This window comes from Nannobrachium achirus, assembly GCF_963921795.1.
Source record: "Nannobrachium achirus genome assembly, chromosome: 9".
Taxonomy (NCBI): Eukaryota; Metazoa; Chordata; class Actinopteri; order Myctophiformes; family Myctophidae; genus Nannobrachium; species Nannobrachium achirus.
The window spans coordinates 18289294-18313221 of record NC_137818.1 but is presented as its reverse complement, the minus strand read 5'-3'; the positions used below and the strand labels follow the sequence as shown (position 1 = coordinate 18313221).

General features: G+C 43.1%; 1 protein-coding gene across 1 annotated transcript; it reads right to left on the bottom strand.

Moving 5' to 3' along the window:
• Positions 1-324: 324 nt before the first annotated feature.
• LOC308291697 (voltage-gated purine nucleotide uniporter SLC17A9-like) lies at positions 325-22602 on the bottom strand. Its single transcript, XM_080733807.1, has 13 exons — positions 22067-22602; positions 19974-20171; positions 17471-17610; positions 16461-16560; positions 15241-15371; positions 14491-14587; positions 12085-12181; positions 11063-11150; positions 10553-10587; positions 9760-9875; positions 4683-4738; positions 4025-4054; positions 325-2893 (listed from the first exon to the last, which is right to left on the bottom strand). The coding sequence occupies exons 1-13, from the start codon at positions 22213-22215 to the stop codon at positions 2712-2714; spliced, it is 1419 nt and encodes a 472-aa protein (XP_080589933.1). The 5' UTR covers positions 22216-22602; the 3' UTR covers positions 325-2711.
• Positions 22603-23928: the final 1326 nt, after the last annotated feature.

Below are 23928 nucleotides of genomic sequence, written 5' to 3'. Positions count from 1 at the left end.
TTCTATAAATGTCTTTTAAATCCTTCTTCTGAATCAGTGGTTCTCAAACTTTTTCATGTCAAGGACCCCCACAATTACATGTATTTGGCCGTGGACCCCCCATCTAAAAATATGTTGTTCTAGGGACCACCCAGAAGCAGAGATTTGAGTTACAAAAGTTTGCTTTATAAATGATATATTTTCAAAGATTTGCCAAAACTTTCAAGATAAAAAAAAAATAGCAGATATACAAGCTCGCAGCGCAGCACCAAGAGCTTGTATATCTGCTATTTTTCAATAGCTAAAGTATGTAATAATTCCAGGTCTTAATGGTTTAATGTCACAATCATTTAAATCACTTTAACCATACATAATTTGTACTTTGGCTATTCAAGAATAGCAGATGTACTGTACAAGGATGTATATCTGTATTATCCAGCTTCTAGATCTAATCTGCTATTTTCTGAAAGATCTTGGGAAGATTAGTGCAAATATGTGTGCCGGGGACACCCAGAATCAAATATTTGTGTTAAAATGTTATATTTCCTTGGCTTGAAAAAGCACTAAGGGTAGGAAGCCACCATCTTGGTCTGTCATAAACTAGCTGGCGAGTCTAAACACCATCCATCATCTCTCAATCAAAACACCCATATACACATCCGAATCGAGCCTTGATGCCTGATTCATAATTTGCCAAGGTCGCTCACCGAAGTAGAACGACAAAGGACATGCTTGACGAGCAAAGGAGAATCATGATGTGACAAAAGAAAAAAGAAATAAAATACAGACCAATTGCTACGCAGGCCGTGAGTTGAGTGAGACAGAGACACAAGAGAAGTGCAGGACTAGACTCGACTAGACTCTCCGCCTTCCGATACATCTGGTGGAAATCTAAATTCAATGTAATTTTGGTTGTCCTTGGCACAAATACGTTTGAGAACTACTGATTTTAGAAAGTATTTGTAGAATCTTCCTCAGGTCTTAATGGGGTTACACTAATCCCCATTTAATCCCAATATGAAGGACCAACCTAAAATCTTTGCATTGTTTTTTTTTTTTCTCTGAATTGTTTTCGCTGACTTTTAGTCCCTACATTGACTTCAGTTAAGATGTCAACAGATGTATCAGTAGGCAGTGGCGGAGATCTGGGATGTGTCTGGCTACGCGAGAACACTGCAGGACTACTTCCTGTCCTCTTGACCAATCCACAGCCCCTAAAGCCTCGATCAGAGTCTGCAGTGAAGAGCTATCCACTGCAAATTTTAGGTGGAAAGCTTTCCACCTCAAGTCAGAAAATAAGTGAAGGACATCATAGTCAGTCACGGTGAAGTCCTATTCACCGTGACTGACTGGTCCAGGTCGACCAATCAGTGAACGGGGTGAAGAGCCTATCTGTCTGAAAGTAAAAACAGAGAGAGGTGTCGGGACTCGCGGTGGAAAGCTCTTCACCGCGAGGAATGACGTAACGTTGGAATGACGTAACGTTGTAGTTTCATGACTCAAAAAGACTGAGCCGACTCTGATCGAGGCTTAACAGTCTAACAGTTCATAATATCCTGTCATTTCGGTTCTTAAGCCCAGTCCACGCCAATGATCCGAACACAACTAGTTGCAACATGCAACCTCTCACAACACAATCCTAAAACACCGGGACAGTCCACACCCAGACTGCCGTTTCCACAGTAACGTGATAAACAACAGACGGGCTCCCTAAACTGGATGGTGACAGACGGCGGCAGTCACCGTTTGCATAGCACTTCAACCCGTTATATTTATTGTAAAACTTGTAGATACTCTTTTTGAAATGGCCCTCCTTTCTCCCATTCACACGCTCTATTTCTCAAGGTATATGCCTAAAAGAAAGACTTGGGCTGTTTCTGCATTTGTGCGTTTGTGTCACACTCACACACACACAAATGCACACACAGCGCCTGTGTGTGTGAGAGAGAAAAAGAGAGAGAGAACGTACCGCAAGTTTGGCGTGTGGCATTCGTTTTAGTGACTTTGTTGGAGTATCTCTTTAAACTGGTGTTATACAAACATGATAACTCTGCCAAAAGGTTAATAAGCAGGTCTTCTTTCCCCTCCGTCCAAAAACCTCATTGTCTGGTTGTTTATATCTGTGCGTGTCAGTGTTCTCGGGCAGAGCCGCACACACTTGGATTGGTTAAATGTTTGATAGCATCCGACCGAACGTGTAGAATCACTTGCGACGCGAAGAGACGGCATGCTCCGATCCTGCTCCGATGGGGTAATTCAGACCGCTGCAACCGCCTCGACAGTTCCGTCACGTTTGCGAATCATTGGTCTGGACTGGTTATTTTGTGTTAAATGTTTGATAGCATCCGACCGAACGTGTAGAATCACTTGCGACGCAATGAGACGGCATGCACCGTTCCTGTGACGCCGGGGTAATTCAGACCGCTGCAACCGCCTCTGCGACAGTTCCGTCACGTTTACGAATCATTGGTCTGGACTGGGCTTTACGGGTTTCAGATTTCTAGGCTTCGGCTCTATGACATTTCACTAGCATTGTGCTGCGGCCTCTGTTGGTAGGCTAATTATTGTACTACTGCAACCAACCACAACAGAGGCTGTTATGTGGCACCTCCGGTCCCACGGATAGTACTCTGGTGTGGGGTGTAGTGGGTTTGGCCTCACCCCACCCCGCTGGCAGACTGCTCTGGTCTCCTCACTCCACAAAGACAATTCCCCGGAGTTCTTTTGACGCTTCAGATCATGTGGATGTTGTGGTAGCGTGCCTTGGCAGAGTCGATGTCCACGCGGCGGGCCTCGGCGAAGGCCAGGAAGGTGCAGAGGCCCAGCAGGTTGACCACCGTGATGAGAGCGAACACCGACGCCCACGAGCCTGTGGTCTCGATCAGGTAGCCAGAGAAGTACACCATCAGGACCCCTGCACATGACGGGAACACACCGTTAGGAGGACGCCACAGTACGTCAAGCAGCGTTCAGCTTCAGAAAACTGCAGGTCAGCTGCAACTCTCACTTCTTTGAATTGCCTTGTTGTTGGAATGTGCTATACAAATGACATTGCCTTATCCACATGGGATAATTGTATCTACACTGTTAAATCCTCAATGTTAATTTAACTGAATGTGTACCAATGGAAACAAATGGACCCACAAGGATGAGTATGAGAGTTAAATCAACACACGGGGTATTACGTACCGTGTGTATAAAGTTCCATTGACATATATCAGCGCATCATGTTTAAGTTCTGCCTAGCGTTCCCAGATGTGAACTGAACTGTGCAAACAAGTGCTAAATGTCAACGCCCGCTCCCTCCCACAAGACCTCTTAACTGTCATCTTTTCTCTCCCGTTACTTCAGTCATCTGACAACAACCTCCATTGTGACTCCATGATGAAATATGCACAGCTCACAGGAGCCCAAGCTGACTGACAGGCAGGGGTGTCACAAGGGGTAGGAAAGTGGGACTGAGTTACTGGGGCCCAAGGTGGAGGAGGGGCCCTAGTAACTTTATCTATTAAAAAATAGCAGATATACAAGCTCACAGCGCGGCACCGAGTGCCGCGCTGCAAGCTTGTAGATCTGCTATTTTTGAAAAGTTGTGAAAATGTGTGAAAATCTTTGAATATATATGTATTTTTTAAGCGAACATTTCTAACTCAAATTTTGCTTCTGGGGGTCCCTGGAACTAAATATTTTGAGATCGGGGTCCGTGGCCAAATACATATCATCTTGGGGGTCCTTGACATAGGTTTCTTGCACACATTTTCACGATTTTTCAAAAATAGTAGATCTACAAGCTCGTGATATATCTGCTATTTTTCAATAGTTAACATTCATGAGGGGGCCCGCAGTGAATCCTTGTACCCAGGGCCCAGGATTTGGTGTGACGCCCCTGCTGACAGGAGACGCTGCGGTTCATCTCAGAGTTCAGAGGAGCAGATGAATTATTTCACTCCGTGGATCATGAAAGGGCCAGAAACAAACCACCACAGTTTCAAGAAGTTGCCGGTGAAACATTGATCACAGATGTTTTGCTTCTCACAATACTCACCCGAGAACGCTCCACAAGTGTTCATGACACCTAGAGGGGGGGGACCAAAGCAGCAAATTTTAGTTTTGTGCTTGATGAAGGCTGGAACATTTCAAGGGAAATTTTAAATGAGCTAAATCTAACAAGCTAAATCAAATTGTTCCGTGAGGAGCCTAATACAATGTAGTGTGTCAAAACAAAATGAACATTCAAAATTGCTTGTGGTTCTCAACCTGTGGGTCGGGACCCCCAGGGGGGGTCCCCAAATTGTTTTGGGTGGTCCCCAGATGTTTAACTTAATGTGCAACCTTGTTTTCTCTCTCAACAGTAAACAAACCAACATAAAGTTTAAGTGTATATCGAAGGTATCTGCACATTTCTAAAGTGACAATTTAAGGACTTTTTAATACCTCCAGAAATGACAAATTAAGCATTGGTCAAATTATAAAATATTAGAAGCAGAAATTGTGAAAATAGCCGTTGCGAGGCGTTGTGATCTGCTATTTTCACAATAGAACCATGTTATACCAAATGTAATGCTTCAACTCTTAGTGTGGGGGGTCTCCAGTTAAAATATGATTATTTTGGGGATCGCCGCCTGAAAAGGTTGAGAACCACTGGCTTAGTGAACGGATGCTTTGTGAGTATCCTTATTATTATAATTTTTTTTTTTACGTACCGAACAGCGCTCCAGCGCAGGAGGGAGCCAGGTCCTGGACATTCACGGACACCCCGCTGTCAAAGAGACACACATCACTTTAAGACTTATGACACACAGCCACGCGTCAGCCGTAGCACAATATCATCGTTTACAACGGCTGCAGTCACACTGGAGCCGTCAATTGGAATGTGTAAAAACCTGTTGAACGTCTCTAAGTTTGGGGTCCACCGGTATGCCAGCTCTGACAGTGCGACAGCTAGATAGCATTTACTGTATGGACATTACAGATAGCAAGGCACGGAGGCTCAATGCAAAACCCGAGGCAGCAATACAGTACACAACACAGCCGAATACAGAGGTGACTTGGCACTTCCGATGTGAATACTTGACGTGCCTCAGGGACACTCGCGTCACCGGCGCTTTCAGTCTGTCGCAGCCTTTATCATTTCATCTGATAAGATGCTGCGAAATACGCTTCTTTATCTTATCTTTACAGCCCTGCTGTAAAGTTAATAATAACCACACTGATACAAGGATTAAATATGACAGCACAGAAGCAGAGGAAAATAAAAGGTCTGTGTCCAGGAAAATGTACCTGCCTTTTTAGCCCGCTGTTGTCGTTTGCTGATCAATATTTGGAATCATTTGGAATCTTTTGAGTCCCAAATTGCAAATCTATTTTCTGTTTGTGAAGCAGGCTCATTAACCACTTGAACCACAGTGTCCCAATCCAAGTAATAATAGGCCAAGATGTGGCGAAAATCTACAAGCTTAGAACTTGTAGATCTGTATGTACTTTGTGAAGAGATGTGGTATAGACGTATAGGAGTGGGTCGAGGATAGACCCATCGGGGACCCCGAGCAACAAAGTATTATAGGGTTTAAGTGGTTAAAAGCTACACTATAGCATCCCGAGTGTTACTGTAACTCTGTTTAAACTAATTGTCTAATTGTGTGGTGCAACTCAGAAACACAACAAAAGAACACTTGGAACTAGTGATACGGTAGGTTCCCAAAATCTGCTTTGTTTGTGTTGTGATATCACTTCTGTCACTATATTGCCATACATGATTATAAACATGTACCGGTATTAATAAACAAGTGCCTTATAAATTCATTATAATGCATTAGAATTGTGATTATAATAATGGATTAATATACCGAATCCTCATATTAAGTGTTACTACTAGAGTTACTTTGTGAGTTGTTTCACCATGCAATGTAAGCAACCGAGGAGACTATTCCGTTTGATCACTTTCTATTCAATGAGAGTTACATCCGCAAGGTGAAACCCAGCGCTTTAAGGCACTTGTTGAGTCAAGCACCTGTAGTATGTTGATATGTAACGTTACACCAGGTCTTTGTGCCTGTCTTCTGAGACACAGAAGTAGATCGTCACTAACCTCGCGTCACCACGCTTTCCACCAAGGAGGAAAGCCTGGTATTTATTCTAAAACTGTGAACCAGTTTAGGGAAGAACAAAATAAAAACATTTTGGAAGTGCACATTTTGGTAGTGTGTTCCAGCCGCCTGATAACGTAAAGTAAACTTATCAGGCTCCAGACCGGATCGGAAACGAGAAAAATGGTATTGATTCCAGGCTAGATCGGCACAAAGTCTGTGAAAAACATGAAAAGTAAAACGACCAATTACACAGAAGGGGCACATTCTTGTAACTGGAATCTCTTTAACCCATTTAGGCCTAGAATTATTGAATGCTTTAACTATTGAAAAATAGCAGATATACAAGCTGCGAGCTTGTAGATCTGCTATTTTTGAAAAAGTCGTGAAAATGTGTGCACATCTTTGAATATATGTATTTTCAAAGCGAACGTTTGTAACTCAAATTTTGCTTTTGGGTGGTCCCTGGAACTAAATATTTTGAGATGGGGGTCCGTGGCCAAATAAATATCATTTTGGGGGTCCTTCACATGAAAAGGTTTGAGAACCACTGACATACAGTAGTAGTCTCTCAAGATCAGACTAACTGAGCTCCAGTTAAGTGAAAAGGACCTTTTCTTTGACGATGGCCAGCCAGATTGCTGACATAGAAACATAGGTTTTTCAAAAAACCTTAGAAGGATTCAAAAGACACTTATAGAATCGGGTCAAAATTCTAATTTTCAAGATTTTTCAAAAATAGCAGATGTATATCTGCTATTTTTCAATAGCTAAAGCATAAAATAACGATACACAATATAGTGTACCCGTTCTGAATGGGTTTTAATATCTTTTGGTTTATTCACCATATTCCTGACCATTCTATGGAGGCTGCCATTTTCCTTTTACAGAGGGCGCTGGAGCATTTTTCTTTGTGTGCTGCTTCATAAACATCTTTTCACTGAAGTAAGGAAGTGACATGGAATTGTCTGTTGCCAGATTTTGCCAAAGAAATAAGCCCAACAGAAGCAACTACTGTACAGTAGGCTATACTACTTTACATTCACATTTGAAATTAGCAGATCAGCAAGCTCACAATGTGTCACATTGCGACACATTGTGAGTTTGTATATTTGCTATTTAAAAAATATTGAGGGAAAACATTTTTTTTTAAATATTTTTGAAAGTTTTTAACAACATAAATCTGTGTGGAGGTCCCTGGCACCACATATTTTCAGATGGGGGTCTGCGACTGTGGACAAATATGTAATCTGGGGTCCTTGATATGAAAAGATTTGGGAACCACTGGTTTAAAAAATATTAGAAAGTAAGCCCAATAAGCAACTATTTTTTTAGAGACACAAATGGTTTATTATAAGCAGACATGGCAACCCAGGTACATTCAGAGCCCAGAGCGCCAACTACTGACACTTTAATGCAAGGACAACAGGAAACCAAATGATGTTTTTCAGGCCTGCTTTTTCAGCCTCCGCCTCTTTCAGGATATGGACAGGAAGCCGGGGGCGGGGCCAGGAATAACGTGAATATGCACAGGAAGATGCTGTTACGGGGGAGCGGCCTATTGAAGGCTAGCTGTGTAGTTGTGTGACTGGTGCCTGAAGATCTGATAAAGAAGGCGCCTGTTAATCCTGTTAGCTGATTGATTAGAACATGGGGATCATCTTGGATGGATTGCTATTGTACTGTGGTTGGTTGATTGTAAATCAAAGGGTGGAGCCTGCAGAGTATATAAGGGGAAACAGCTCAGTAGGAGAGTATGCTGCCATGGGGAGAGGCAGAAGCGGCGATTACGCAGGGCATTGTGGGCAAGTGCCCAGGGGCGCAATGGCACAAGGGGGCGCCAGGGGGCGCCAGAGGAGAGAGAAGCGCTGCATGCATTCTTCCCCTTGCCGCAATGCAAGATAATAGACCAATTATTTGTTTACTAACATTGAGACTGAATGCACAGCTGACTGTATCATGTAATCAATTCCCAACAGATCCCCAAACCTGTTGTTTTGGGGAGCACTGGTTATTCAACCTCCTCTTGTGTGCTAGTGAGGTGCTCCCATGGGAGCGCCCTTATCGAGACATATATACTTCATTGCGCAACGGTGTTCCACGTCAAGAGTAGCTGATATACAAACTCACATCGCGTCACCAATGCAACCCTTCTGAGCTTGGAGGTCTGCGGCTCTGCGCGCGACACCGTCGCAGGACGGAGCATAATTAGGCTTCATGGACTGCAGCTGGGCGAGCAGTAGACGCTCTGGTGATCCAGTGGATCGGGTGGGTGATCAAGAGGAGCGCTCCCTCTGTTCTGATGACGGTGAATAGAGGTGGGGTTTGAAGGACAACTGTTTTGAATCGCTATTATTGTTTACAATCAACAGAAACTAAGGATTATGTATTTCAAGTGTGAGAATTTACAGTAAAAATCCTAAGCATTCTTCCTCCACACTGGGAGAAAAACGGCATCTGAAAGTTTGATGGAATGCATTTTTAAACGCAAGTGCCATCCATTGCATCCTATGAGCGGTGGGGTTCATTCGGTGCCTACCTGCGTGCGCATGCTGGTTTTTAACAGTGTGACGTGGACCATTAAGGCAACTGATAATTAACCAGCTGAAAACCCTTGTCGGTAACACTTGGGGAGGCGTGTGGTCCGTGGGGGGGGGGAGGGGGGGGGGCGTGTGGTCCGTGGGGGGGGGGGGGGGGGGGGGGGGGGCGCATCATAGGTACATTGCCCAGAGCGTCAGATGTCCCAGCCCCGGGCCCTGGGGAGAGGTTGATACTTTGCCTCTCCATTCGTTTCAGTTGTTTGATTTTTGAGTTGAATTTTCTTCAGTTGTACATTTTTGCTTTGTTTTTTATTCTGCAAGGCTACCTCCTGGTCCATTTTAGAACTTTTCATGTTTCTCGATGACTTTGTGGCGAACTACACTCTAACCTTGACAAGTCACAAACAATATATTATATATATTTTATTTATAAATCAAACTGACTAACCATAGGTCCTTTTTTATACGCTGTGACACAATTATACTGTCGTGCACAAATAGTGATAATAGCCAATTCGCGAGCTCACAGCACATCTCGTTCTGAGCTTGTATGTGTTGAGCTTTCACCATGTTTGGGAGCCTATAATGACCATAACCAAAACAGGGATTGATTTTCTTAGGCCTGGGATTATTGAATGCTTTAACCAGTGAAAAATAGCAGATATACAAGCTCACAGCGCGAGTGCCGCGCTGCTAGCTTGTAGATCTGCTATTTTTGAAAAAGTCATGAAAATGTGTGCAAATCTTTGAACTAAATATTTTGAGATGGGGGTCCGTGGCCAAATACATATCATTTTGGGGGTCCTTCACATGAAAAGGTTTGAGAACCACTGACATAATCTCTCAAGAACAGATTAACTGAGCTCCAGTTAAGTGAAAAGGACCTTTTCTTTGACAATGGCTGGCCAGATTGCTGACATAGAAACATAGGTTTTTCAAAAAATCTTAGAAGGATTCAAAAGACACTTATAGAATCTGGTCAAAATTCTGATTTTCACGATTTCTCAAAAATGGCAGATCTACAAGCTCGCAGCGCGGCACTCGGTGCCGCGCTGCGAGCTTGTATATCTGCTATTTTTCAATAGTTAAAGCACAAAATAATGATACACAATAATGTGTACCCGTTCTAAATGGGTTCATAGAATGATACAAACCTGTGGCTGAAGGTGGTGAGGCCCATGGTGGCCGACACAAAGGCTACAGCCCAGGGGAAGGTGTGGGTCCCACATAGCAGGAGAGTAAACACACTGGAAACTCCCATGGAGAAAAACTGATGGAGAGAGACAAGAGATAGAACTCTATTGATGCCACGGGGGAAATTACCAGAGGCAGCACAGCAGTTAGAAGGGTATTTCACTTTAATTAAAATATATACTTCAGGGGACATTTTAACATCTACTTTGGAGTTTGTGTGTGTTTTTAATTATTTGATTGATTCAATGTTTAGATATTTGATATACCGATGTTTCTGGTTGACATTGGCACATTTCGCTCAGGTTTTTTCTTCTCACTCATGTCACTTTGTCTGCTGACCTCACTCAGCAATGAAATAAAAATAAAATAAACAAAAATTAAAATAAAACAATTCACAGGAGGCAAGCAGTGATCACCCCATGATGTGCACTGCAATGTAGTTTCAAATGCACTACATTGCAGGCGTTTTTTGTTCGACCTAAAAAACTGTTAGAGTAAAAACTAAAGAAGAAGAAGACACGTGTGACATGCATAATCTGGGCAGATTGCCCCAGTAAATGTGCCAATCTCAACCCAAAACAACGGTACAGGTATATACATTTTTAACCAACATAAACCCATAATAAACCCAAACACATAATGTGTTCAGTAACAGAGAGAGAGAATACATTATTCAGACCTTAAAATGAAAAGATATAGGGAGGACTTAGCTTTTACAAACAGAAAACTAAATAGCCATGAAATTCAAAATACCTGCATCAACTTCCTTACAGAGGCTGTATCAAATCCTGGTGGGGTGAAGAGAGAAATAAAGACATGTGGGTATATATCTATATATATATATATGAGTATATACAGTACTGTAGCTATCAACAATCAATCTCCCAACTTAATACAAAATTAACTAATGCAGGGGTTTCCAAACAATTCCATGCAAAGGACCTTCAAATAAGCATAGCCTCTATGGTTGCAGCCACCCTACTGTGAAATGGCTTTAAACACACACACACACACACACACACACACACACACACACACACACACACACACACACACACACACACACACACACACACACACACACACACACACACACACACACACACACACACACACACACACACACACACACACACCTTAGCTGCAAGCAAGAGAGATGTACTACATACATGAGTAAAGAAATGTCTTACATTTCATTTCGTTACACATTATATAATAGCAGGACCAGTGAAAAGAAGGGACGTAGGTGTCTGTGTGACATACCTTGGCTGATGAGGTGGTCGGACAGACAGCCGCTGAACAGAGACGATGGAATGGCCACCAGCCAGGGAATGACATTGAACACCCAACCCTGAAGGGAACACAGCATATTTGTCAGCCTGACCGGGGTTACTTCTTTCACTTGTATTGTATTAGTCCAGGGGTTTGGTTTTGTTGCCCTCAGCGGTAACCAGATGACTCGACCTAATTCACACTCGCCCTAATTCTTTCCGGGGTAGGGTTAGACATAGTTTGTCTGAAGTTAAAATTAGGAATAGGGTTAGGTTTTGGCACCATATTACTGAGGTTACGTAAGCTTAGGAATTTACCAAGGTTTTGTTTACTGTAGGAACACTAGGCAGAGATCGTTCTACTGTTCAGCCGGATAGTCGCCCGAGGCGACTGTGACCGTGAGTTTATTAGGTAGTGACGGCTCAAGTGGTTAAATATCTGAAAACACAAATGGACATGAATCCAAAATACACTGATGATCGTGCTGTCAAACGATGAAGCTATATGGAATCTATGAACGGGTTGTGGGGTCCCTGCTTCATCTCTCTCTCAACTAAGGGGTCCTTGGCCTGAAAACGTTGAAGACCCCTGGTGTAACTGATATATCATCGGTGTCGGGTAGAAACTTGTGTCCAAAACTGCTACTTTTAGGAATTCACATTCAAATATTGCTAAAACTAACTCAGCATGTTTTATAGTTCCAATTTTGTCTGCTCAGGTTTTTTTTTTGTCATCACTCGTTGGTCCTGTATCCTGCATGAGGTCTCTCTCCGGATTGGATCAAATTGGTAACCCGTAGCGAACATTTATTTTCTCTTTACTAAAGAGCTGGAGATACTGACACTCTACAGTAATGATCGCTGTCAGAATAAGGATCTATTTAACACTTAAACAACATTTACACCACCTTTAAATGTCATTATCTGTGTACATCCTTCTTCATTGTAACTTTACTCTTCCGCAGTGGGGTGGTGGTGGTGAGGGGCCCTGGGGACGGGGGGGAGTGGAATTACCTTGGCGTCTGGGAAGGTGTCCTTGAAGAACGTTGGCAGCCAAGACAACAGCGTGAAGAAGGTGCTCGCAGTGCAAAGGTGTGTGATGATCACAGCACTGTCATCAGCCAAGGACGAGAGAGAGAGAGAGAGAGAGAGAGAGAGAGAGAGAGAGAGAGAGAGAGAGAGAGAGAGAGAGAGAGAGAGAGAGAGAGAGAGAGAAAAAACGAACAAAGAACAAAATGACACCTTGCACCTTTATTTCCACATAAACATTACATCTAGGGATGGGACGATATGAAAATGTCATGTCACGATTATTGTGACTGAAAAAAATAGCGATTTATGATATTATCGCGATAATCAAAATATCCCCAACATCCATAATCCTGGGACGGAACATTTTCCAAAACATAGAGCTTGTAGATCGGCTTTTTTTGGGCAAAGAGATTTGATCGAGAGTGAAAAAAAAGAGTATGTTATTTCCAGGTCCGTTTTGGTAAAACGGATTTAAACTTTAAATGGTACCGCCGAATATGCAGCTCGGCAGATAAAAGGTGAATTGATCCCAGTGCATGACGGAGGACAATTTCACGATAAACTTTAATCTCCACGATACGATTATCGTGAGTGCTTTTTATCACAATAACGATTATCGTTCCATCCCTAATCATCACTAGACATTATTTGGTGAGATTACCGAAAGAACAGTCTCTTTAGCTATGAGCAGAGTAGTAACTGAGGTCACTTCTACCGTATCTATGTGAATGATAATGCCAGTGATTGCTGAGGCAAATAGTATCTGGGTGAAACCAATAAGACTTGCATTAAGCTCGTTGTACAATGAATTAGATTAGATCTGACAGCCAAGTGAAAAAGGCATTGATTGCTATTTAGGCTGCCAGGTAGGGCTCGATTTAAACTCTACGGAAATAGCTGATCTATAAGCTAACAACACGTCACACAATGGATCATGTTGTGAGCTTGTGGATCAGCTATTTTTGACACGCGACAAGGAAGTCCAATCAAGTAGCATTCCCCCTAAACACCGCACCCTGAACAATCCTCGACACATCCTACATTCTCCCATCTGGCTCCCAAACTGTGGAATGAAATCCCCAATGCAGTCCGAAGTGCAAACTCGTTCAAAATTTTCCACTGTAGTCTGAAGACTCACCTCTCCAGACTCCACCTCACCCCCTAGCACTCACCTATTCAGACTCCACCTCACCCCCTAGCACTTGGGAGCGTTTCGCTGTTACTACGTGTCATCTTTTCGACACCCAACCCCAACCCTTACCCTAACCTCCGTGGGGTGAGTCGCTAACCCTCCTGACGCTCCTTTGTCAAAATGACGGTCGTTCGAAAGAGCGAGATTTCCCCCTAGCACTCACCTCTTCAGACTCCACCTCACCCCCTAGGACTCACCTCTTCAGTCTCCATCTCACCCCCTATAGCACTCACCTCTTCAGACTCCACCTCACCCCCTAGCACTCACCTCTTCAGTCTCCACCTCACCCCCTATAGCACTCACCTCTTCAGACTCCACCTCACCCCCTAGAAAGCTAAAAGCTTATTCCATCATGGTCCTCTTAGTGTGCGTGTGAGTATGTGTGTGCGTGTGTATGTAGGGGGGGAAGGGGGTAAGAACACTAATAAAATGTAGCTTCAGGTCAAGCTGAAGCTCCACCTAAACCCCTCACACTCACCTCTTCAGACTCTTAGGTAATATTTGACAATTTGGCCAATGTTTGACCATTTAATTGACACTTTAGAAATGTCGGTTTGTTTACTGTTGAGTAAGAAAATGTTGCACGTTATGCTAATCATGTGGGGGACCCCCTCCAGGATCATTTGGAGTTTGGGAACAACTGATTTAGATGGCATGTTGTTTGGACAGATGTTTACCTGGTATGTGGAGGCACCACATTGTTCTCTCTGTTGTTTGTTGACCAGACTAGAGTTCACGCTTACTCTACTTACTCTGATCTCACACTGGTGAGTCGCTCTGGATGACCCCTACAGTGTAAAGTGTAACTTTAAGTATACATCCAGGCTGAAGGTAACGGGTGACCTATGAAACCCACAGAGAGGACCGCTGTCATCAAACCAGATTGCATGCATGCGCGACCAATAGCTTCTATAAATAAACCAGGCCATAGGGACACATGCAGACTGAGAGGAAATGAATGAACTCATTCTCTGACAGAGCATAAACAGAGAGACAGCCAAGCTGACCAGAGACAAGAACTGCTATTCAAAAGTGTCTGATGCAAATAGCTGCTTCTATTTATGGACGGAAGGCTCATCATTCTACCTCCGCCAGGGAGGCGAAGATAATGTTTTCGTCTGTCTGTCTGTCTGTCTCCGTATCTGTCATCCGTGTACAACTAATCTCAAATACATTGTGTTTGATTTGGAACTCACTACACAGCAGGTTGCTTGAAGAGGCGCAGCCAGTGTCTCTTAGACAGTTTGGACTGAGGCCCACTGCTTCCCAGAGACTCCAGAGTTATGATGGGCCCTGGAAAGATAGATATACAGAGTTAGGATAGGCCCTTGAAAGATGACTAGACAGTTCTGATAGGCTATAGAAACTAGAAAGAGTCGAGACCGTCGATACTAGAAGGCCGGGACCGTTAGTCCGGCCCCCGGCCCGGCCCCTTAGGTTTCTGACAATGTGGCCCCCTGAACAATTTAGTTGAATACCCCTGCCCTAGAAAGACATCCTTGAAAAGATGACTACAGTATACAGTCATGATAGGCCCTAGAAAGAAGGGCTATACTATACAACTATACAGCGTTATGAAAGGCCTTGGAATCTAGAAAGATGACTAGACAGTTAAGATAGGCCCTAGAAAGATGACTAGACAGTTATGATATGATAGGCCCTAGAAAGATGACTAGACAGTTATGATATGATAGGCCCTAGAAAGATGACTAGACAGTTATGATATGATAGGCCCTAGAAAGATGACTAGACAGTTATGATAGGCCCTAGAAAGATGACTAGACAGTTATGATAGGCCCTAGAAAGATGACTAGACAGTTATGATAGGCCCTAGAAAGATGACTAGACAGTTAAGATAGGCCCTAGAAAGACATCCTTGAAATGAAAAAGGTTGAGAATCGCTGACCCAAGAAGACCACAGAAAGTAAGGGCAGGCAGAGCGTTACCTTCCCCTTTGAGCAGGTACTTCCACATACAGTGTGCCCATAGGACTGAGAGCACCCCAGACACGTAGAACACACTCTCCCAGCCATACAGGTCCAACATGAGGGAGCCAGCCCCTCCTATCACTAGTGTGCTGGGAAAAGAGACAAGAAGAACACGGAGGAACAAGTCACAACACGTCGCAATACATTAAGTGCAGAATGATCAAGAGCACTTAGGAACAGACTAAAACCGATCCAGAACCAACAATAACAGACCTAATTTGGCTCATGTAGGTTCATCGAATAATTTGGAGGGAGATTTATTTTATATATAATGTACTAAAATCCTTTATAATGTTGTACCCAGCCTTTTGGTACAAAAATGCATAGACAACATGGAGGATCATGTGGCCTTCATCAAATAGCTAAAGAAACCATAGGTCTGAAAAGAGCTAAAGAGGCCAAATCCCCCCAGCCTCTGTTACAGCCATAAAAATGACTCATCTATCAACCTTGGGTTGCAATACTTTAACTCAAATATTTGTGCATCGTGTGGCAGTTGTTTCTGTGTTCCTTGAGCGAGAAACGAGGAAATGTTTTTATTTCTCCATCTTTATCATGCTCATTGTATGGTGAAACAGGACTCTAAAACACACTTTTAGCACAAATGACATCATCAATGGGGAATCCAAGCTAATAGAAACTGCAGGCTTTCTATTCCTGACAAGTGACTATGCTACAATGGAAGCCATTGTTCTCGCAGTAATAATAATCTCTCTCTCTCTCTCTCTTTTTTTGCTTTTTTAATCTTGTTTAAAAGAACATCTGCCTAATGATGATGTCACTGGTCTGGTAGGCGGGTTTCCGAACTGCCCACAGCCCTCATAAGAGAGACAGGCAGAGTAGAAACAAATTGTGCTATATTATCATGAACATTAGAGAGGACTGTGTGTGTGTGTGTGTGTGTGTGTGTGTGTGTGTGTGTGTGTGTGTGTGTGTGTGTGTGTGTGTGTGTGTGTGTGTGCGCGCGCGCGTGTGTGTGCATGCGTGCATGCTTAAATATATGAAACAAAAAAGGGGGGATATTTACTCATGAGTCGTGACCCACAAAAATTGCTCGGCCACCCACAATGGGTCCTGTTTAGGTACTCCTACAGCTAAACATGGATACAGTGGGTTACAGAAACACAACTCACCCCAAGTAGGAACCGCTCCCCACGGTGTTACAAAGCACAACTCACCCCAAGTAAGAACCGCTCCCCACAGTGCTCATGAGGAAGCCTCTCTCGCTCTCCACCACCTTCTGAGAGCACAGACTGGCCAGGGATGGGTAGTGTACTCCTAGAACAAGAAGACATGAGGAGTGTGGTGGAATTTAGATCAATCAATAATCATGAGAAAATGAGGAGACAAGACAATTATATTAGGTGGTGGTGTGGTCAGGGTTATGTAACATGATATCATGGACAGAAATACAATTAACACTCTGGGCAGTGGTAAAAGAGTTCTGCCAAGAAGAATGGTCAGACTCTAGAGTTATACTGTGTGGCTTCAAGGCCTCTGGAACGAGCTGTACCATAATAAGATAGGCTTTACCAAAACAATAGTTACTGAGGCCTACTGAAGACCTCTCGACTCCTAACTATCAAGTATTAATATCATCATACAGACCTAGATATTAATATAATCAATGAATAGCAGATATACAAGCTCACAGTGTGGCACCGAGTGCCGCGCTGCGAGCTTGTAGATCTGCTATTTTTGAAAAATCGCGAAAATTAGAATTTTGACCTGATTCTATAAGTGTCTTTTGAATCCTTCTAAGATGTTTTGAAAAACCTATGTTTCTGTGTCAGCAATCTGGCCAGCCATCGTCAAAGAAATTTCCTTTTCTCTTAACTGGAGCTCAGTTAGTCTGTTCTTGAGAGACTACTATGTCACTGGTTCTCAAACCTTTTCATGTTAAGGACCCCAAAGATTATATTTATTTGGCCACGGACCCCCCATCTCAAAATATTTAGTTCCAGGGACCACCCAGAAGCAACATTTGAGTTACAAACGTTCGCTTTGAAAATACATAATTCAAAGATTTGCACACATTTTCACGACTTTTTGCAAAAATAGCAGATCTACAAGCTCGCAGCGCGCGCTGTGAGCTTGTATATCTGCTATTTTTCACTGGTTAAAGCATTCAACAATTCTAGGCCTAAATGGGTTAAATATGGCGATTCGAAAGGTCTGCGTGTCTCACCTTGCAGCAGGCCCATGAGGAAGCGAGACAGGGTCATGGAGAAGATGGGCTGCGAGCAGAAGTGGGCCAGGATGGGGGTGAAGGCGGTCATAGCCCCCCAGGCCGCCGCCGACAGCAGGAGAACCTTCTCCCCTCCCACCCTGAGGACACAGATGACAAGTGTTCATTTTGTTGACTAAACTAGTGGTTCTTAAACTTTATCATGTTAAGGACCCCCAAATTGTCACATATTAGCCCGCGGACCCCCATTTGAAAAGATATGCCAGAAAACCCCATAAAAGAAGTTTTTACAGCTCTATAGCAGTGATTTTCAACCATTTTAATTTCAAGGACCCCCAGTTTGACATGCATTACTAGGCTACGGACCCTAGTTTATACTGTGACATCAATGTTAATTTAAGGGTCCATTTGTTAATTTAAGGGTCCATTTGGTTCCATTTGTACACTCTCTGAGTTACAGACCCATAAGGGTCCATTTGGTTCCTATCGATCATTTAGCTGGGGACATCCTGGAACTCTGAGAACTTTGAGAACCAATGGACTAAACTATGACTACATCTTTTCACTGACTAAACAAGAACGCAAGTAAGCTATGGTGACTAAAACTAAGACTAAATGTGTTGACAATTTGGTCAACAAACAAGAACTAGACTAAACTGTTAGGGAGTGACAAGTGGAGAAGAGATGCAGTAAAACTAAAAGACAACAAGTCATTTTATTTTTGGTTTCACTCTGAAAATAGCAGATCTACAAGCTCAAAACGTGCCGCAGAAATTGTAGCTCGGTTATTTTCAGCATGCAACAAAGTGCAAAATCTGCCATTACGACGGCATCGAGGTCTGACAAAATACATTCTTGTCAACAAAATCAACTGTAAAATGTTGTTGACTAAAATGAAAACTTTTCAGATGATTAAAATTGTATTCAAAATACTTTTGCTGTCAATATTAACACTGCGCAGATGATAGCCCCGGTCAGCATTTGCATTCTGACTTTTAGGGAGGCCATTAGGTCACCATGCTTAACGTTGGACCCTGTAGAACTTTGAACTGTCTCCGCATTGGTTTACCACTTGAATCCTATATATACTTTGGTGACTGGCGTCCCTCATGGATCTATACTATTCCAAAGCTCACAACACGTCATGTTGTTGTGGGCTTGTATGCTGCTTTCACCAAATGTTGGCCTACGCATAATGACATGGCCATAATAGGGACATAACAGTTTTTGTGGTCAAAATGAGACATGACTTGTGCCGCTTAGTATTTTCCCTTGAACACGGATTCGGTATCATAATCACATGTCCGCGCGGACAAGGTTCCGACTATTCATGCAAAATGATTAATGTGATTTATAACACATACATACATACAATTTATATAGCGCTTTTCAAAGTCGCTTTACAAAAGAGAAACCAAATAAAAACAGCTTTAACAACTTAATTAATCCTAATATCCTATATACCGGTACTTCATTGACGGGGATCCCCCAGGGGTCTGCACTTTTTTCCCCCTCTACATGAAATCTCTTTGTCAAAACATCCTATATACAGCCAATATACAAGCTCAAAAGGTGCTGCGTTGTTGTGAGCTTGTTTTCGCCAAATGTTTGCCTATGTTTGCCCAGTATAGGGACATTAGATGAGACTAAATGAGACATAATTCATATTTTGCTAACAAAACAATAACCTTTTGGAATTTATACATATTTATTTTTTTGTACGGAGAAATAAACTTTGGGTAACAATTCTGTTGGCAAAAACAAACCTAACTATTTAAAAGACTGCGATGATTACCCATGGCACATCTAGACATGCAAACACATCCAGCCCTCATTAGGATATCGTATTGCTGTGCATGAAAAACTAAACTGAACAAACACAGCTGACTAGAGACGCACAAGGTACCAACCACTCTTACCACACCATTAACAAGCAGGCAGCTTGTGCAAGCACAAACAATGACAGTTCTAAACCAACTAGACATTTACTTGTGAGGGTGGGACCCGCACACTTATTTACTCACCATTCATATCAAGTGGTAAAAGAAAACAAAGCCTATCCTTACAGTACATCCCCCTGACCTTTCTATTGTAAATACCATTTATTTTGCATAATTGTGTTTTACGCATAGTACTGTGTTTTATTTGTCTGTCATTCAATGTTATATGAGTTTTAAAAAAGGACCTCAAATGGAAGAAAATGGACCTGTACGGGTCCATTTTGTTCCATTTGTAAACTCTCAGAGTTATAGAAAACTAAGGGGCCATTTGGAACCCCCTCAAGGACACTTTGAGACCCAGAGTTTCCAGTGAGCCAACATGTACAATATCAGCATCCTGACTCTGTTTGACCAGAATGGAACAGAGCCTTCATTAGTATTATTGTTAAGACCTGTGAAAGAAGAAATTAAGGGCTCCGATTTCTTTCCAATATGGCTGCTGCACACATAGAGCCTATTTCAGGTTGAAAGTGGTGAAGTCTCGAGGGGTTTCTCCTCCTTACCTGTCGGCGACGTAGCCCCCGAGGACCTGCGTGAAGCAGTATCCCCAGAAGAAGCTGCCCAGCACCATGCCCGACTCCCTCTTGGTCCAGTGGAACTGCTCTGCCATGCTGACGGCACAGATGGGCATTGCCACGCGGGCGCAGTACAGCAGGCAGGTCCCGAGCAGCAGCACCACGGTCCATATCCGGGCGAGTGGTCTGCAAGGGGAAGAAGGTTGGGTTCAGAGTGAACATGATACGGTGCGTGCGTGTGTGTGTGTGTGTGCGCGCGTGCGTGTGTGCGTGGGTTAGGGATGGGACGATATGAAAATTTCATGTCACGATTATTGTCCAATTATTGACCAAAGAAATTGCGATTTACGATAGTATCGCGATAATCAAAATATCCCCAACATCCATTATCCTGGGGCAGAACATTTCCCAAAAAATTGCCGATCTACAAGCTCACAACGCGTGGCAACGCGACACATTGTGAGTGTGTAGATCGGCTATTTTTTGGCAAAGAGATTTGGTCGAGAGTGGTGGGAAAAAAAGACTGTATAAAGACATAAAAGTATGTTATTTCCAGGTCCGTTTTACCAATAGAGGGTTTAAAATGTCTGCATGATGAAGGATAATTTCACGATGAATCTAAATCTCCATGATATGATTATTGTTGGTGTTATTTATCACGATAAATGATAATGATTATCGTCCCATCCATAACGGGGATGAGGTTGGGTTCAGAGTGAATATGATATGCGTGTGTGTGTGTGTATGTGTGTGTGTGTGTGTGTGTGTGTGTGTGCGTGCGTGCGTGCGTGCGTGCGTGCGTGCCAGTCTCACAGCAAGAGAGAGAGAGTGAGCGAGAGAGAGTTACACCAACTGCCCATGGGGAAACTGAACCTGAACAGTGAACACAGGATCTCTTTCTCAGCTTTTTTCCTCAGGATTCATGTGACAGTTTGAAGTATTTTTCTCATTACAGACCACATGCATGGCAAATTGGGTTTAGGTATTCTGCTTTGATCAGTCCTCAACTTCTCATGACATCCATTTAAAGACTCCAAAATGGAAATGTTCTTGACAGGCGATGTAGCAGACCGTTGGGCAATGTTTTTTTTCTTTTTTAAGTAGCTTTATAGCAATTTAGAAATACTCTGTTACAAGTATAAGTCCAGTATTCAGGCATTAAAAAAGGATTTTGAAGTACCAAAGTAGAGTAAAGGTACTTATATGAGATACATAAAGTGGTTCCTGTGTAAATAAGCCAAAAAGCTGTCCTTTGTTGACCTTGTAGTGATATACTGAAACCATGAAACTGTACTTTTCCTATGAAACCTTCTAATACATTCTTCAATCAATCTATCAATACTCAATTTTTTCAAACTTTTTCGTGTGGCCATACATTGTGAGCTTGTAGATTGGCTATTTTCGAATGATCAATGTATGAGATAAGGCTTAATTTGGTTAATATGTGTTTTGTCATATTAGGCCTACTCTAAATCTGCAAAGTCATTTCTACAGTTTTCAAATAGGCTAATAGTGGAGTATAAAGTAGGCTATAATATTTGGCTCTGAGATGTAATGGATTAGAATTATAGTAATAGAGTATATAAAATGGACAAAAATAACTTCAGAATTAGGCCTATACAAGTAACAGTAGGCTACTTGAGTAAAATGTAGTTTGTTACTTTCCACCTCTACCGTTGGGGGCTATAATACAGCTATGCTTTCTACCTCAACAACGGTTTAATTTCAAACCACCAAACTGAAAGGCTATCGGATTATTTCTGCTCCAATGTGAAAACATCATCATAAACATGTTGTATTCACCAACTGTTTTACTTTGTTCAAGCAGAGTCGCCTCAAAAGTTGAAACAAAGTATCAACACATCGGAGCTGTCATAATCGTGACGTTACATTGGAAGTAGACAACGTTTACAGACTGACATAATAGTCATAGATTGATAATAAACTGTATCCTTTCCATTAGGATGGCCTACGGCTAAAATATTGAGAGAGAGAGAACTCGGTCTTAAATGAAAAGTATACTGAGGTTAAATAGCCTGTAGAAACAAATATTACGGACTGAAAAAAGAATGCTATATTACCTCGGCCAGTTGGTATTCTGTTCTGTCCACTTCTTCTGACATCCAGGCGGGGGTCCGATGATCTTCTTGTCCGGGGGGTGGCTTTCCTTGTGACAAAATGTGACCAAATCTGGACTAGAGTTCTTTCCATGTTTTTGAAGAATTGCCATTCAACGTCGCTGAGGTTTTTTAGCAGCCCGTTTTATCCCTCTCTCTCCCCCCTACTGTTCGGGCTAATTTACTCACAACAAGGCACTAGTACTAACTGATCTCTTCGGTTCGGTCGATGAAAAATCCCCCAAAGTGAACGTTTACAGGAACCGACGCAAAGCCCGCGTTTAGATCGCAGCGAAACAGCAAAAAACACATATTTTGTCTTCGACTGATGATGATGGATCCATACCGTGATGATGATGATGATGATGATGGTCGGGGACTGGGGGAGGTTAAACCCTTGGGGAGAAACGAAACAAACGGGGGAAATAAGGGGGAACCGAAACGGACTGACTGGGGGCTGTGTGTTTTCCTCCCGATGCTCAGAGGAGGAGTAATCCACGTGTCATTTCTCTTCTCCTCTCAGTCTCAGCCACGCAGTTCTCCTGGCCATCGGTAGGGTTCAGTCAGAGACAGCCAGAGCCAGTCACACACACAGTCCAGTCCAGGAAGTCAACACAAACAAGTGACTCATACTAGCCTCTAGGTCTTTTCTGAAGTCATCGGATTGAAAACAAATAATGTCATAGATAGGCCTAATTAAACCTCGGTTCATCAGTCAAGAAGCCCAGAAAACGCCCTGCTTCGGTTCCTCGATGTCCCGATCCAGGCGCACATTGAGTCATGACTGTGCATATAATACTACCTTTCTTTTATTATTATCATTAAAAGCTGCTGGGTGGGTGTGCAGGATTCAGTGCATGCTCTTCCCGAATCCCTATCGGAATCGGATCACAACAACACGGTCAGAATTCATCATTGCCACTGCTCTGCCTCTGTCCCCCTTTTTTCTCTATTGCCTTTTTTTGTGCGGCCCGATAATAAGTCTGGCTGGGATGGGACGTCCTCCTCTCCTCTCCTCTCAGTCTCCTCCTGCCCTTGGTGTTGGCTTGGTGGCGGCGGCACACTGGCAGCCTGAGCCCGAGCCAGGTGCTGCTGGCGACGCCACCACGTCCCCTGCTGTGCTGATCGAGGTGTTGCTTGCTGCTGTTGTCACCAGAGGGATAAGCTGAAGCTCCGACTCGCGCACAATGCGCAGAGACTGTAGCCTGCCTTTCAAAGAATGGTCATTCACGCACAGTAAAATCATCCTTCCTCAGTGCTGAAGTGAAGCGACTTTAATGTCATATACACAGCCTATACCCACCCAGTTTCAACCCGGGCAGAACACTTTTTTTTGAGCGGTGGTCACAACGCTCCTATACGTGGCCGTGTGTGTGGGTCTGTCTGTCTCCGTGTCTGTCTGTCTGTAGCCTGCAGTAACCTTTTCTGACCACACATGTTAAGGGAGGGGCGCTGTTGCAGACACACACACACACACACACACACACACACACACACACACACCACCGCTCAGTTCACACGAGTGTGATTTTTACCACTCTGACAAGAAGATAATAGTCTATCTATATACCGTATATGTTTTTGTTGACTGAATGATTGATAGGCCTACCTGTGGGAGTCTATAAGTAGCTATGTGTGCATCATCTGCATATGACTGAGTGGATCATGTATCAACTGTGTAATGTAGACTACATTCATAAATGAAAGGGGGGAAAAGATAATAAACATATTAAGCAATGCAGGGATCAAAGCAATGAAAGAAAAAAAACATACCAACTGCCCCTGGGGAGATGGCTATATTGTGCTTATGAGTAACAGACAGACAG